The sequence below is a fragment of the Schistocerca gregaria genome, chromosome 7, assembly GCF_023897955.1.
Source record: "Schistocerca gregaria isolate iqSchGreg1 chromosome 7, iqSchGreg1.2, whole genome shotgun sequence".
In the NCBI taxonomy this organism is placed as follows: Eukaryota; Metazoa; Arthropoda; class Insecta; order Orthoptera; family Acrididae; genus Schistocerca; species Schistocerca gregaria.
The window spans coordinates 394804750-394819629 of NC_064926.1; the positions used below are offsets into that span (position 1 = coordinate 394804750).

A 14880-nucleotide genomic window follows, 5' to 3' on the forward strand; every position below is an offset into this window, starting at 1 on the left:
TTATACCAAAATTTTTCCGTGTATGCCCTGTGCTGCATGCATTACGCAGTGATGTCGCTACAGAAATTCAAGACTAGAATCCGTTGTTGTCTTCAAAATTATTTCAGCAAGTCAGTGGGCATCATCATTCATAAACCAAATGGGAAGATTTGTTTTTGTGCTGATTTCAAATGCATGGTACATTCATAGACAGTCATTGATTCCTACCTGTTCCCACATCTTGAAGATATTTTGGATTGTCTAGGAGGAAGACAGTTGCTCTCTCAAAAATTAATATTGCAGACATCCATTTTCAATCATCATTGAACGAAGAGACAAAGAAAATTTTTGTTGATGAATACTCATATTGGCTTGTTTGAATATCGGTACCTACCTTACGAAAGTGCTTCTATACCTGTATTGTTTCAAAAATTTCTCGAACAAATAACATGTATGATGCCGATGCCTTCTTGTTTTCATTTTCTTGAGAACAGAATTATCTCCAGACAAACACTGCAACACCATATTAAAAATCTAGACTGTCTTTCAAGGTCTCAAGGCGGCAGGCTTCAAATGAAATTTGCAGAAATGTTCTTTTTTCAACACAACTACAGAATACTTATGTCATATTATCAATGCAAATGTCAATACTTGGATCTTCATATCAAAGTAAAGATGACTTCCTGATGTTTTCAAATTCATACCATACTTAGGTTGCTCCTGATATTTCACTGGTAGAATGTTTGCATGGGAGATGCCAATGGACCTTGCTGAATTTTCTTCACCCTTCCCTTTTTGTTCCAGCTTCAGACTTCACCATGAAGTTTCACCTGAATGTCAGAGTTCAATATCAAATGTTCAGCAAGCCACATTTATGGGAATCTGGTGCTGTTCTCAGAAGAAGGCAGAGTGCAGTATACTACTTGCAGCAGCACAAGCAAGTAACAGCACCACCAAAATCAGCTATGGCTCTGTAAATTCAGTGATCTTGCTGTAGATCAAACTCTTCCAGATTTATTCACTGCATAACATCCAACCACTGTGATATATAGCCACGTCTGACCACTGCAATCAGCTTAACTTGTGGGTGCCTCTGCCCACAGCCATCTAACCTAAGGAAGACAGCACCTGCCCATCTGTGCAGTCACCATTGCACGTCACCTCTCCCCTGGACATCAGCGCTGTCACTGTCAGCTAGTCACCAGCACCCTCTGCAGCACCCTCAGTACTCCTACCTGTGCCCTCAGATGCATCCTGCGTCTGGTTTCCCAGGACAGTTTCCCTGGTGCTCACAAAATGCAATGTCAGGACATGGGTTGGTTTGCTCTGGCCACAGCCAAACAACCAGCTTCATCACAATCAATTATTATTATTATAAGACATTTTGGGTGTTTAACATTTAGTAACATTTACAGAGTCATTGTATTGAAAACTGACTGAATTGTAATCCTTTGTAACTGTATATATTTCAACATTCAAATCCACAATTAGCAACTCATCAACTCATGCTGCAGCAGCAGCAAACAAAGTTATGTATTACTACTGCTATTTGACATTAGATTTAGGAAAATTAATATCTGAAGCCTGTGTCTGAAAACCACATCTGTTCCTTACTACTGCATCCACTAAAGAACCACAAAGTGTGCAAAGGAAGTCACTACATATTGGTGACGATGAAGGGATTAGTGGAACAAAGAGTTTTGGACACCGGAACAGAACTTTTTTTTCCTATTGAATTCTTTTTTGTGTGTGTGCATGTATTGAGGTCAAATAAAGAAGCTGAAATATTTAAATTGAGATAATTATCATGGCAAGCCAGAGACAGCAAGTTCTAAGTGCTGAGAAGTGTCTAATATCTCTTGTTCAGTTTCATAGTCAACAAATAACATAACTGCTGTCACCAGTCTCTTGCCTTATAAAAGCACAAGTAGCCCAGCAGCAAGAGTTGCCAGGTGCTTAAGATGGAGCCCAGCTGCCACCTCTGCCTTTCCAACAATTCAATGAGAAGAAGGAAACATGGGAAGAGTACACTACACAGCTGCATCAACACATCAATGCCTACAAAATCACAGATAAATTGTGATGTGCATTTTTCTTTTCACGTGCAGGAGTTTACACATACCAGCCGCCAGTGAAATTATTTCTTCTCAGTGAACCCCAAACCCTGCCCTATAGATTGTTTTGGAGTCAAATACACGTTGATGCCGCATGGTATAAATTTTTCTACACACAACGTCATAGTGATCAATCCTTTACAGAATGCACTGCGGAATTGTAGTTCATGACTGTTGTTGTTGTTGTTGTTGGGGTCTTCAGTCCTGAGACTGGTTTGATGCAGTTCTCCATGCTACTCTGCCCTGTGCAAGCTTCTACATCTCCCAGTACCTACTGCAACCTACATCCTTCTGAATCTGCTTGGTGTATTCATCTCTTGGCCTCCCTCTACGATTTTTACCCTCCACACTGCCCTCCAATACTAAATTGGTGGTCCCTTGATGCCTCAGAACATGTCCTACCAACCGATCCCTTCTTCTAGTCAAGTTATGCCACAAACTTCTCTTCTCCCCATTCCTATTCAACACCTCCTCAATAGTTATGTGATCTACCCATCTAATCTTCAGCATTCTTCTGTAGCACCACATTTCGAAAGCTTCTATTCTCTTCTTGTCTAAACTATTTGTGGTGTCACCGCCAGATACCACACTTGCTAGGTGGTAGCCTTTAAATCGGCCGCGGTCCGGTGGTATACATCGGACCCGCGTGTCGCCACTATCAGTGATTGCAGACCGAGCGCCACCACATGGCAGGTCTAGAGAGACTTCCTAGCACTCGCCCCAGTTGTACAGCCGACTTGGCTAGCGATGGTTCACTGACTTCTACGCCTCATTTGCCGAGACGATAGTTAGTATAGCCTTCAGCTACGTTATTTGCTACGACCTAGCAAGGCGCCAGAATCTGTACTATTGATATTGTGAATCATGTACCATAAAGAGCGACGTTCGACATTAATGGATTAAAGTTAAGTATTCCACCAGCTACGTCCATTTTTCTCTATTCTAATTCCCTTGTCATGTTCCAGACCTCACGCCAGCCTGCGTGAGCTAAAACGCGTGCATTTCGGCCTCCTTTAGAAAAACACGTTGGCTCTCCTGCCAACCACAGCACTATTTATCATCCATGTTTCACTTCCATACATGGCTACACTACATACAAAGACTTTCAGAAACGACTTCCTGACTCTTAAATCTATACTCGATGTTAACAAATTTCTCTTCTTCAGAAACGCTTTCCTTCCCATTGCCAGTCTACATTTTATATCCTCTCTACTTCGACCATCATCAGTTATTTTGCTCCCCAAATAGCAAAACTCCTTTACTACTTTAAGTGTCTCATTTCCTAATCTAATACCCTCAGCATCACCCAACTTAATTTGACTACATTCCATCATCCTCGTTTTGCTTTTGTTGATGTTCATCTTATATCCTCCTTTCAAGACACTATCCATTCCATTCAACTGCTCTTCCAAGTCCTTTGCTGTCTCTGACAGAATTACATTGTCATCTGCGAACCTCAAAGTTTTTATTTCTTCTCCATGGATTTTAATACCTACTCCGAATTTTCCTTTTGTTTCCTTCACTGCTTGCTCAATATACAGATTGAATAACATTGGGGAGAGGCTACAACCCTGTCTCACTCCCTTCCCAACCACTGCTTCCCTTTCATGCCCCTCAACTCTTATAACTGCCATTTGGTTTCTATACAAATTGTAAATAGCCTTTCGCTCCCTATATTTTACCCCTGCTACCTATAACCTGCACCCCAAACACAGTCACATTCACAGACCAGCACTTGCAAATCAGCACTGCTTAAACAAGGCAGGGACCAGTGATCTACGGGTAGCATCTTTCATTCATAATCAAAACGCCGTCGGTCCAGGGTTTGAAACCTGTCACCATTTAAATTTTGATTAATAATCAGGATAGCTGAAGACTTCTGGCATAAGAAGTCACTATCATTCTGCCAATGGCCTTGTCAAAAAGGGCAGAGGAGTGGACAGGTTCAGGGCACTCTCTTGCACTTGGGGTGGGAAACTGCCTGTAATGGCAGAAGAATCAGCAATGATCAATGCCATGAGGATGCAGAAGGCAATGGAATCTACTCCATTAAAGACAAATAACGTGTATGCACAGGACATGTGGCCTGTAATTGAAAACGTGTCCTGATGATCTCTCCATTGGCAAAAGATTCCGGATTAGTCCTCCATTAGGATCTCTGGGAGGGTATTGCCAAGGGGGAGGTGACCATGAGAAAAAGCATGAATAATCAACAAAAGGATAACATTCTACAAGTCAGGGTGTTGAATGTCAGAATCTTGAATACGGTAGGGAATCTAGAAAATCTGAAAAGGTAAATGCAAAGGCTCAATCTAGATATAATAGTATCTACTAGATATATTAAAAAACAAAGATGCTGTGACTTACCAAATGAGAAAGTGCTGGTAGATAGGCACAATAACAAACACACACAAATTTCAAGCTTTCGCAACCCACGGTTGCTTCATCAGGAAAGAGGGAAGGAGAGGGAAAGACGAAAGGATGTGGGTTTTAAGGGAAAGGGTAAGGAGTCATTCCAATCCCAGGAGTGGAAAGACTTACCTTAGGGGGAAAAAGGGACAGGTATACACTCGCACACACACACACATATCCATACACAAATATACAGACACAGGCAGACATATATAAAGGCAAAGAGTTTGGGCAGAGATGTCAGTCGAGGCAGAAGTATAGAGGCAAAGATGTTGTTGAGTGTGACAAGTGATGTACGAGGGGTGGCAACTTGAAATTAGCGGAAATTGAGGCCTGGTGGGCCCCTCGTACATCACTTGTCACTCAACAACATCTTTGCCTCTGTACTTCCTCCTCGACTGACATCTCTACCCAAACTCTTTGCCTTTACATATGTCTGCTTGTGTGTGTGTGTGTGTGTGTGTGTGTGTGTGTGTGTGTGTGTGTGTGCGCGCGCGCGCGAGTGTGTACCTGTCCTTTTCCCCCCCTAAGGTAAGTCTTTCCGCTCCCGGGATTAGAATGTCTCCTTACCCTCTCCCTTAAGACCCACATCCTTTCATCTTTCCCTCTCCTTCCCTCTTTCCTGATGAAGCAACCGTGGGTTGCGAATGCTTGTAATTTGTGTGTGTGTTTGTTATTGTGTCTATCTACCAGCACTTTCTCGTTTGGTAAGTCACAGCATCTTTGTTTTTTAATATATTTTCCCATGTGGAATGTTTCTTTCTATTATATTCATATCTACTAGATATAGTCAGATGAGTATAGAGTGATATCAACAGCAGCAGAAAATGGTATAACAGGAGTAGGATTCATTATGAATAAGAAGGTAGGGCAGAGAGTGTGTTACTGTGAATAGTTCAGTGATAGGGTTATTATTATCATAATCAACAGCAAACCAACGCAGACGACGATAGTACAGGTATACATGTCGATGGTGCAAGCTGTAGATGAAGAGATAGAGAAAGTATATGAGGATATTGAAAAGGGTGATACAATACATAAATGAAGATGAAAATCTAATATTCATGGGGGAAGTTGTAGGGGAAGGACTAGAGGAAAAGCTTACAGGAGAATACGGGCTTGGGACAAGGAATAAGAGAGGAGAAAGACTAATTGAGTTACGTAATAAATTTCAACTAGTAATAGCGAATACTCTGTTCAAAAATCACAAGAGGAAGAGGTATACTTGGAAAAGGCCAGATCATACGGGAAGATTTCAGTTAGACTACATCATGGTCAGACAGAGATTCTGAGATCAGATTCTGGATTTTAAGGCATACCCAGGAGCAGATATAGACTCAGATCACAATGTAGTGGTGATGAAGAGTAGGCTGATGTTCAAGAGATTAGTCAGGAAGAATACACACACAAAAAAGTGGCATACGAAAGTACTACGAAATGACGAGATATGCTTTAAGTTCTCTAAGGAGGCTGTAGATGCAGCAATAAAGAATACTCCAGTAGGCAGTACAGTTGTGAATGGACATATCTAAAGAGGGCAATCACAGAAGTTGGAAAGAAAAATCATAGGTACAAAGAAGATAACTGTAAAGAAACCATGGGAAACAGAATAAATATTTCAGCTGATTGATGAAAGAACGAAGTACAAAAATGTTCAGAGAAATTCTGGAATACAAAAATACAAGTAGATGAGGAATGTAATAGGAAGTGCAGGGAAGCTATGACGAAATGGCTGCATGAAAAATGTGAAGAAATGATAATTGGAAGGACTGGCTGAGAATGTAGGAAAGTCAAAACAATCTACGGTGACATTCAAAGCAAGGGTGGTAACATTAAAAGTGCAACAGGAATTCCACTGTTAAATGCAGAGGAGAGAGCGGATAGGTGGAAAGAGTAAACTGAAGGCCTCTATCAGGGGAAAGGTTTGTCTGATGTGATAGAAGAAGAAACAGGAGTCAATGTAGAAGAGATAGGTAATCCAGTATTAGAATCAGAATTTAAAAGAGCTTTGGAGGACTTAAGATGAAATAAGGCAGAAGGGATCAATAACATTCCATCAGAATTTCTAAATTAGTTAGGGGGAAGTGGCAACAAAACGACTATTCACGTTGGTGTGTAGAGTGTACGAGTCTGGCAATATACCATCTGACTTTTCGAAAAATATCATCCACACAATTTGTAAGAGTGCAAGAGATGACAAGTGCAAGAACTATTGCACAATTAGCTTAACAGTACAAGTATCCAAGTTACTGACAAGAACGATATACAGAAGGATGGAACAGAAAATAGATGATGTGTTAAATGACGATCAGTTTGACTTTAGGAAAAGCAAAGACACCAGAGAGGCGATTCTGACAATGCGGTTGATAATGGCGGCAAGACTAAGGAAAAAATCAAGATACATTCTTAGGATGTGTCGACCTGGAAAAAGCATTTAACCATGTAAATTGGTGCAAGGTGTCTGAAATTCTGAGAAAAATAGGGATAAGCTATAGGGAGAGACAGGTAATATACAATATGTACAAGAACCAAGAGGGAATAATAAGAGCGGACAACCAATGACAAGACAGTGATGTAGTCTTTCCCTCCTACTGTTCAATCTGTATATTGAAGAAGCAATGATGGAAATAAAAGAAAAGTTCAGGAGTGGAATTAAAATTCATGGTGAAAGTGTATCAATGATACAATTCGCTGATGACATTGCTATCCTGACGGAAAGTGAAGAAGAATTACATGATCTGCTGAATGGAATGAACTGTCTAATGAGTACAGAATATGGATTGAGAGAAAATGGAAGAAAGATAAAAGTAATTAGAAGTAGCAGAAATGAGAACAGCGAGAAACTTGACATCATGATTGATTGTCACGAAGTAGTTGAGGTTAAGGAATTCTGCTACCTAGGCAGCAAAATAACCCATGACGGACGGAGCAAGGAGGACATCAAAAGTGGACTAGCACTCGCAAAAAGGGCATTCCTGCCCAAGAGAGGTTTACTATCATCAAACATAGGCCTTAATTTGAGGAACAAATTTCTGAGACTACACATTTGGAGAACAGCATTGTATGATAGTGAAACATGGACTGTGGGCAAACTGGAACAGAAGAAAATTGAATTATCTGAGATGTGGTGCTACAGAAGAATGTTGAAAATTAGGTGGACTGATAAGGTAAGGAATGAGGAGGTTCTGCGCAGAATCAGAGAGGAAAGGAATATGTGGGAAACACTGACAAGGACTGACTTCTGTGGTAATAGAGGAAGCTGTAGAGGGCAAAAACTGTAGAGGAAGACCGAGATTGGAGTACATCCAGCATGTAATTGAGGACATAGGTTGCACGTGCTTTTCTGAGATGAAGAGGTAAGACTGATTACTTAAAAAAAAAAAGAGGAGGGTGGACAGACACACTATATACAGCATTTGCTGCACCAACGCAACTCTAATTCCACTGCTTCGGCTCTGCACAAAGAGCAAAATCATGTACAAAATGCTATGTCACCTCATGATCGAAAGAATTGCTTCTTCAGACAAGCTGAATGCAATTTTTTTCATTACATGGATATGCCAAACTGGTCTGCCTGTAAAAGACTAGAAAGCCCTCCTCTGTTTTACGTGGGATACTGAAAAGCAGGAATAGATGGAAATAACTGTCATTTCATGTTCAGATTCTGCACATCCTACTGCTAAAAAATCAGACAAGCGAAGACACAGAAAATGCATACATATGTCTTCATGGTAAATGCACACACTTCAAACAGGCTCTCCAATCTCAAAATTAATCGAAGGGCTAAAGTACGCATGTGGAAAGAGAACAGGTTTTCACAACACAGAATGGGCAATTGTATTCTGAGGCCACACCACAAACTGTGGATTACATTGCAAATTTATGACCAGTCAGTGCCTTTTCAACTAGATACCAGAGCTTCTGTCATGTCGCTGAACCTAGATACATATGAAAAACTTGATCCAACTCCTTTGCAAACATTAAGTTTGAATTTCAGTGCCTACAATGGTGACAGCATTTGAGTGCTTGGAATGTGCCACTTAACTGCAAAATACAAAAACATGACTAAGGAAGAACATTTCAAGTGCTGTAGTTCGCTCATACATGAGTCCAAATATTTTCTACATGGGTGCATTTGATTCTTTCAGGTTAGACGTAGAGGACAACATACATGCCATAGACACAAAAGTTTCCCATGCCACAATTCAACAACTCTGTGACAAGTATCCTGAATTCTCTGTCCACAAACTGCATCTGTTCCTCACTCCAATATCCACTACAGAACTACAAAGTGTTCAAAGGAAGTTATAGCAGTGACAAACAAATTGTTAAAGCTCATTTAGTCACAAAGAGATTTAGTCACGTAGATAGTGTAGACTAATGAGATTTATGCTCCTATTTCATACTTCAAAATGATTCATATACTGATAGCAGCCAGTACTGAGAAAAATTGGCATATTGATCAGTATGATGTGAAGAGTGATAGCAAATCAAAGGAGAATGTATATATGTCCCAGTTAGAAGGTTTCATCAAGAAGGGCCACGCAAGTTTGGTTTGCACATTAAACAAATCAATAAACTGACTAAAACAAAGTGGCAGATGCTGGAATAATCATTTAAATAACTCACTAGAAAAACTGGGATTTATTTGAAATGTTATAGATCCATGTATGTACAAGCTAAGTGCAAAGGAAGGAAAAACTATTCTGCCTGTATATGTGGATGATATGCTTACAGAATGAGATTTTCACTCTGCAGCGGAGTGTGCACTGAAATGAAGCTTCCTGGCATATTAAAACTGTGTGAGCTTCTGTGATGGAAGGTAGGAGGCGAAGTATGGGCAGAACAGAAGTTGTGAGGATGGGTCGTGAGTCGTGCTTGGGTAGCTCAGATGGTAGAGCACTTGCCCATGAAAGTCAAAGGTCCCGAGTTCGAGTCTTGCTCCGGCACACAGTTTTAATCTGCCAGGAAGTTTGATATGCTTACATTCGCACAAAATGAAAAGATTGGGTAAGGTAAAAACTCTTTCTAAAAGCTGCTTTGACATCACATGCCCATGATGTCCATAGGTTAGGAGTGACATTTGACAACAACGAAGATGGAACAATTATTCTTTCTCAGAAGGAGTACATTAATCAGCTACTAATGGAGCCAAGACTCAAATGGAAATGAAACTGAATTTCCTTAGCAAAAGTGATGAGGGAGTTAAAAATCCTTCATATTGTGAGCTTATTGGTGGACTCTTTTACCTTTCACCTAGGACTTGACTGTATGTAGTTTTCTTGATGGTAAAGCTATCACAATAATGTTAAAAATTAATATTCATTCCATTTCTGTGGCATGTTTGGATTACCTTTGACATTATTTAAAAAGATTATCAAAGTTTTGCTCTGTTACTGCTTTGATGGTTTATACAGTTTTTCTCTTAATAAATATAATGTGTGTGATATGAGAATTTTGTTCCACTACAACAAAAATTTTGTAAGGATGTATCTCAAACAGTCAGCAAGGATTCCAAAAATGATGGGCCATGCAAAACCCACCTCATGTTTTTCATACAAAATATCCTGGAAATCATGGAATGAGGTAATCCAGAAGGTGGACCATTTCTTGACTTCAGTAAAGCATTTGACTCATTACCACACTGATGCTTAATTATTAAAACACAGTCATAGAGGGGATCAAGTGAAATTGGTAACTGACTGCTACTTACTGTAAAGAAGACATGTTAAGTTGCAGACAGGCACAATTCGACGACACTTACAGACAGCTTTTGGTCACAGCCTTCATCAGCAAAAGAGAAACACACACCATTCATACTCACTCCAGCAGCCGGAAGTGGCAGTCATGTATGCATGGGGTGTGCTTGTTTGTGTATATGAACAGTGTGTGTTTCTCTTTTGCTGATGAAGGCTGTGGCAAAAAGCTTTATGTAAGTGTCTTATAAGTGTACCTCCCTGTAACATAATGTATAGAGTAAGTAGCAATCTATCTTTTCCTACACTTTTGATATTCTTACCTGGAGTTTCCATTGCCTAATTTTGTAACTAGATTGGAGGATTTCTTGATAGGGAGGGTGCAGCTCATTATCTGGGATGAGAAGTCATGGACAGACTTCAAGTGTGCCCAAGGGAAGTGTTTTGAGACCTGTACTCTTCAAGTTGTATATCAATGGTATATCTGAAAGTATTTTCACCAGATTTTTTGCGCATGCTGCAGCTATCTATAATGAGCTATTGTCTGAGAAAATCTGCACAAATACTGCCAGAGCTTGATAAGATTCCAAAGTAGTGCAAAGAACTGCCAACATACTTTAAATCAGGGGTCTCCAAACTACGGCCTGCGGGCTGAAACCGGCCCGCGAGAGCCGGAAAACCGGCGTGCGTTAGCTGGCCGGACATCCCTGGTATCCGGCCTGCTAGATATTTGAGGTGGTACCTACACTGCTCAACAATTGAGTTTCGAAGCCTATCTCGACCAATACACCACGACATTGGCTCTGCTACCCGCTATAAGACTACATAACTAAACTTATTGTTGCACCACTTGAAATAACAATGCGTTGACAGACTCTACCTCTGTTACGTCTTGCAGTAATAGTGTTGCTAACAATGATTTTTATATTTTGTTAACTTTGCAGGATGCTTTCGTGAAGAATGTGCAGTGACATACTTTTTTGTCGGTGAAATTTGCCAGAATAAAATACGCCAGAATTTCGGTCAGGTACGTCCACCAATCAAAATTATGTAATTAAATATAAATCGTAGTTCATTTCAGTGCTAGCTATTCCCACAACCTTAGATTTTTGCAATTTCATCTTTCCTTTAGCCTTACATTATGGTGATCATGGAGAGCTAGGGTGCTTTAATCCCACTAGGTAGATCTTGGCCCTTATGACTTCGTGGAGGAGTCAATGTGGCCTGCGGACTAAAAAGTTTGGAGACCCCTTCTTTAAATGATCAGAATAGTAAAAACCAAAATGTATTATCCAATTACTACAACATCAACAAATCACACTTGGAATCAGTCAACTCATATAGATAATTGGGTGTTACAATTTGTAGTGATAGGAAATGGAACGATCACATAGGCTCAGTCATACATAAGACATGTGGCAGACTTCAGTTCATTGGTAGGTCACTAGTAAAACACAATCAGTGTACAAAGGAGACTGAATAACAACAGTACAGAAATGTGGGTTGCTACTCACTACACTGAGGAGGTACTAAGTCACAGACAGGCACAAAGCAAGTTAGAAATATTTAAACTTTCAAACAAAGTCCTTTCTCAGAAGGAAATTTCACACATATTCACACAATGACAACTCAACTCACACATGGCTACTATCTCCAAGCACTAAGGTCTAACTGCAACTGCATCTGATATGAGCAGCAATCTCTTGGGGTGAATGATGAGCCGGCCGCAGTGGTCTAGTGGTTCTAGGAGCGCAGTCCGGAACCGCGGGACTGCTACGGTCGCAGGTTCGAATCCTGCCTCGGGCATGGATGTGTGTGATGTCCTTAGGTTAGTTAGGTTTAAGTAGTTCTAAGTTCTAGGGGACTGATGACCACAGATGTTAAGTCCCATAGTGCTCAGAGCCATTTGAACCATTTTTTTGTGAGTGATGGGGATACAGAAGAGGCAGATGTTTCAAAAAAGAATTAAAATGCTTGTTTACATGTGGAAAGTTTGTTTCTTTGTAAATAAGTGTAACTCATTAATATAATTTTCACATTGCCAACTAATTATGAAAACTTTTTAAAATGTTATTAATCACAGTGAATGATGTAGAAGGTTTGTGTAAATTACACTACTACCTTGTCCAGTAACTTTTTCCAACAACACATTCCCTGTGTTAAGTATCAACCAGTTACTGAACAGGGAAAAAAAATTTAAAAACTAAAAATGTAATTAAATAAGACATAGAAATTACCTGAAAATTCTCTGATGAAGCACATACGCAGTCACATGACCAGCATCAATGTAACGTATTTCTGCACCAGGCCATATTTCACTAAGGTGAGTACAACTGTCACGAGGTACATAGGCATCATTACGAGCGCAAATAGCTATAATTAATGAGGTATCCACGGGAACATCAAAGTTTTGCAAATGTGTGCACTCATCCATAATGCCGCGCATAAACTGGAGAACTTCATATTCACGCTTCTTCTTGAGATGCTGAGTACTACCTGTAAACAATAAGACAATGATTTTCATGATACAAAAAGTAAACACTTTCTTGTCACTCACTACAAAATATAACTACTATACTTCAATTGCTAGGTACTGTTTCATTTTCTTTCTCTTTATTACTTCTCCCCTGAGTTTTAAACTGCAAGGAAATTTGATTACAGGGTATAAATATGAAATAAGCAAATGAGACATAAAAGGAAATAAGGAAATCATGTAACATACCAACATTACTTGCTGCCTGACCTTTCTCTGCTGATGGTATGTTCCCATAAGCAACTTATCTACTGTCTCTCTCGCAAGCTCCTTTTTATTTTGTTATTTCTTTATCTAATTCTTAGGGAAAGCCTTTGATTTCCAGGGATAGTAGGATTAATGCTTACTTATGAGTGACTCCATTACCTAAACATAAAATGTTCTACACTATGTATCAGATACTACACTACTGAATAAGGTCATGCACTGCATACTAAAATACTGTTTTTCACTTATTCAGTTCTTCAATAGAAGTTTGTATACCCAAATATCATTTGACAAATAAATAAATATCAGGATACTATATTTTGCGTTTATACTCATATAATTATTGTTAAGTTTATGCCTCATGAGTTAATAAAGGAAAGAAAAATTTCTGACAAACTGTAATTACAACCATGTTTGTGACATGTAAGGCTTACTTTGATAATGACTGCAGCTTGTGTAAGAAACTGAAAAGCCATCCAAAATTATTTAGTATATAACTTAGTATGTAATATGATAAAAGTTCATCTGTAGGGCTTGATGAGTGAGTTTGGTAGTATCAAAGAAGGTGAATACGTGGCTGTGTCTTTCAACTGTATTGATTTGAAGATTAAATCTCTCACACTCCCAAAGGACAATAGGCCTTAGCACTTAGACAGTAATTTCAATTTGATACCCTGACCTGTTTCTGAGAGAAATGGGTCTAAACAAATGGACCAACAGACAGACTACAAAGTGATCCTATAAGGGTTCCATTTTTACTAACTGAGGTACAGAACTCTAAAAATCATTACCTTTCAATAATTCATAGTTAATAATAAAGCTCAGAGGGTGGAGTATACACAATTCACTTTAAATCATGTCAACACTATTTTGTCGGGTCAAAATCTAAATATTAAACATGCAAATCACATCTCAAATCAAAATTCTAAAACACACTTAATTCTCACAAACATTGACACTAATATGCTGCTTATACATTTAAAACACTGAAACAATATATAAAACATGAAGAGTAATTTTCAAATAAAAGCAAATGTTAAAGTGGAGTCTTGACTTTAAGAGTATCCAAACAACTGCTGAGCTCAAGTTCTTTGCATTGTTGAAAACAGGAATGCTAAATTATATGTCAGAATGGTAAATTACATGTCTATAGTTACTGATCATTGTGATGAAGTAGAAACATTATATGAATATTTCCAACTTATGTTTAATACATTACACCTGTTCATCCAATGGTGAGACTGTGAGCTTGAAGCTATTAATTACACAGTCTGACTGTGTAATTGAAAACTAAGTTTACGTGGAAAGTAACAGAGTTGGCAGTGCTGAATTAACAACAGGAAAGATAGCACATACTGATTCCAGCAGAGAATTTGAGCAGATGGTCACACAGATCACAAACACGTGTAATGGTTACAAGTTTATTACATTCATCTAATTTCCTTTAGCTATTACAACAGTTTCAGAAATTCAGATGAAGACAGAAATAACTATTGTTGATGTAACATGAAGGCTACTCTACTGACATACATATTATCCTGTATTTATGCAATACTGGAAAGTTCTGGGTGGGGAAAAAAACCCAAGATGAGTAAAGGTGATATGTGAGGCCCTGGGTGGTCAACAAGAACAAAAACAAGATTGAAAACTTTGATGACCTTTCAGGCAATGTCTTTCTTCAGACCTAACATCTCTCTCTCTCTCTCTCTCTCTCTTTCTTTCTTTCTTTCACACACACAACCATTATATGTTTCTATCGGCAAGTTTTTCTTCAAGCAATTTTGTCTCATAGCTTTTTATTTACAGGGTCTTATCAATGTTTAAAAACCACAGTAGTGATGCAGATGACACTGAGAGAAGTAATTTACCATAAGGTACATGGAGCCACAAATGTTGAGAAATATCCCAAAAAGAGATGGCAAATGCTGAACTTGTGACA

General features: G+C 39.1%; 1 protein-coding gene across 4 annotated transcripts in view; it reads right to left on the reverse strand.

Moving 5' to 3' along the window:
• The window catches only part of LOC126281255 (protein ABHD18), a 167928-nt gene that overhangs the window by 28588 nt on the left and 124460 nt on the right, over positions 1-14880 (reverse strand). For all 4 annotated transcript variants that reach the window (XM_049980053.1, XM_049980055.1, XM_049980054.1 and 1 more), the window contains one exon: positions 12439-12697. In XM_049980053.1, the coding sequence (XP_049836010.1) occupies positions 12439-12697 (259 nt within the window). The remainder of the gene's footprint in view (positions 1-12438; positions 12698-14880) is intronic.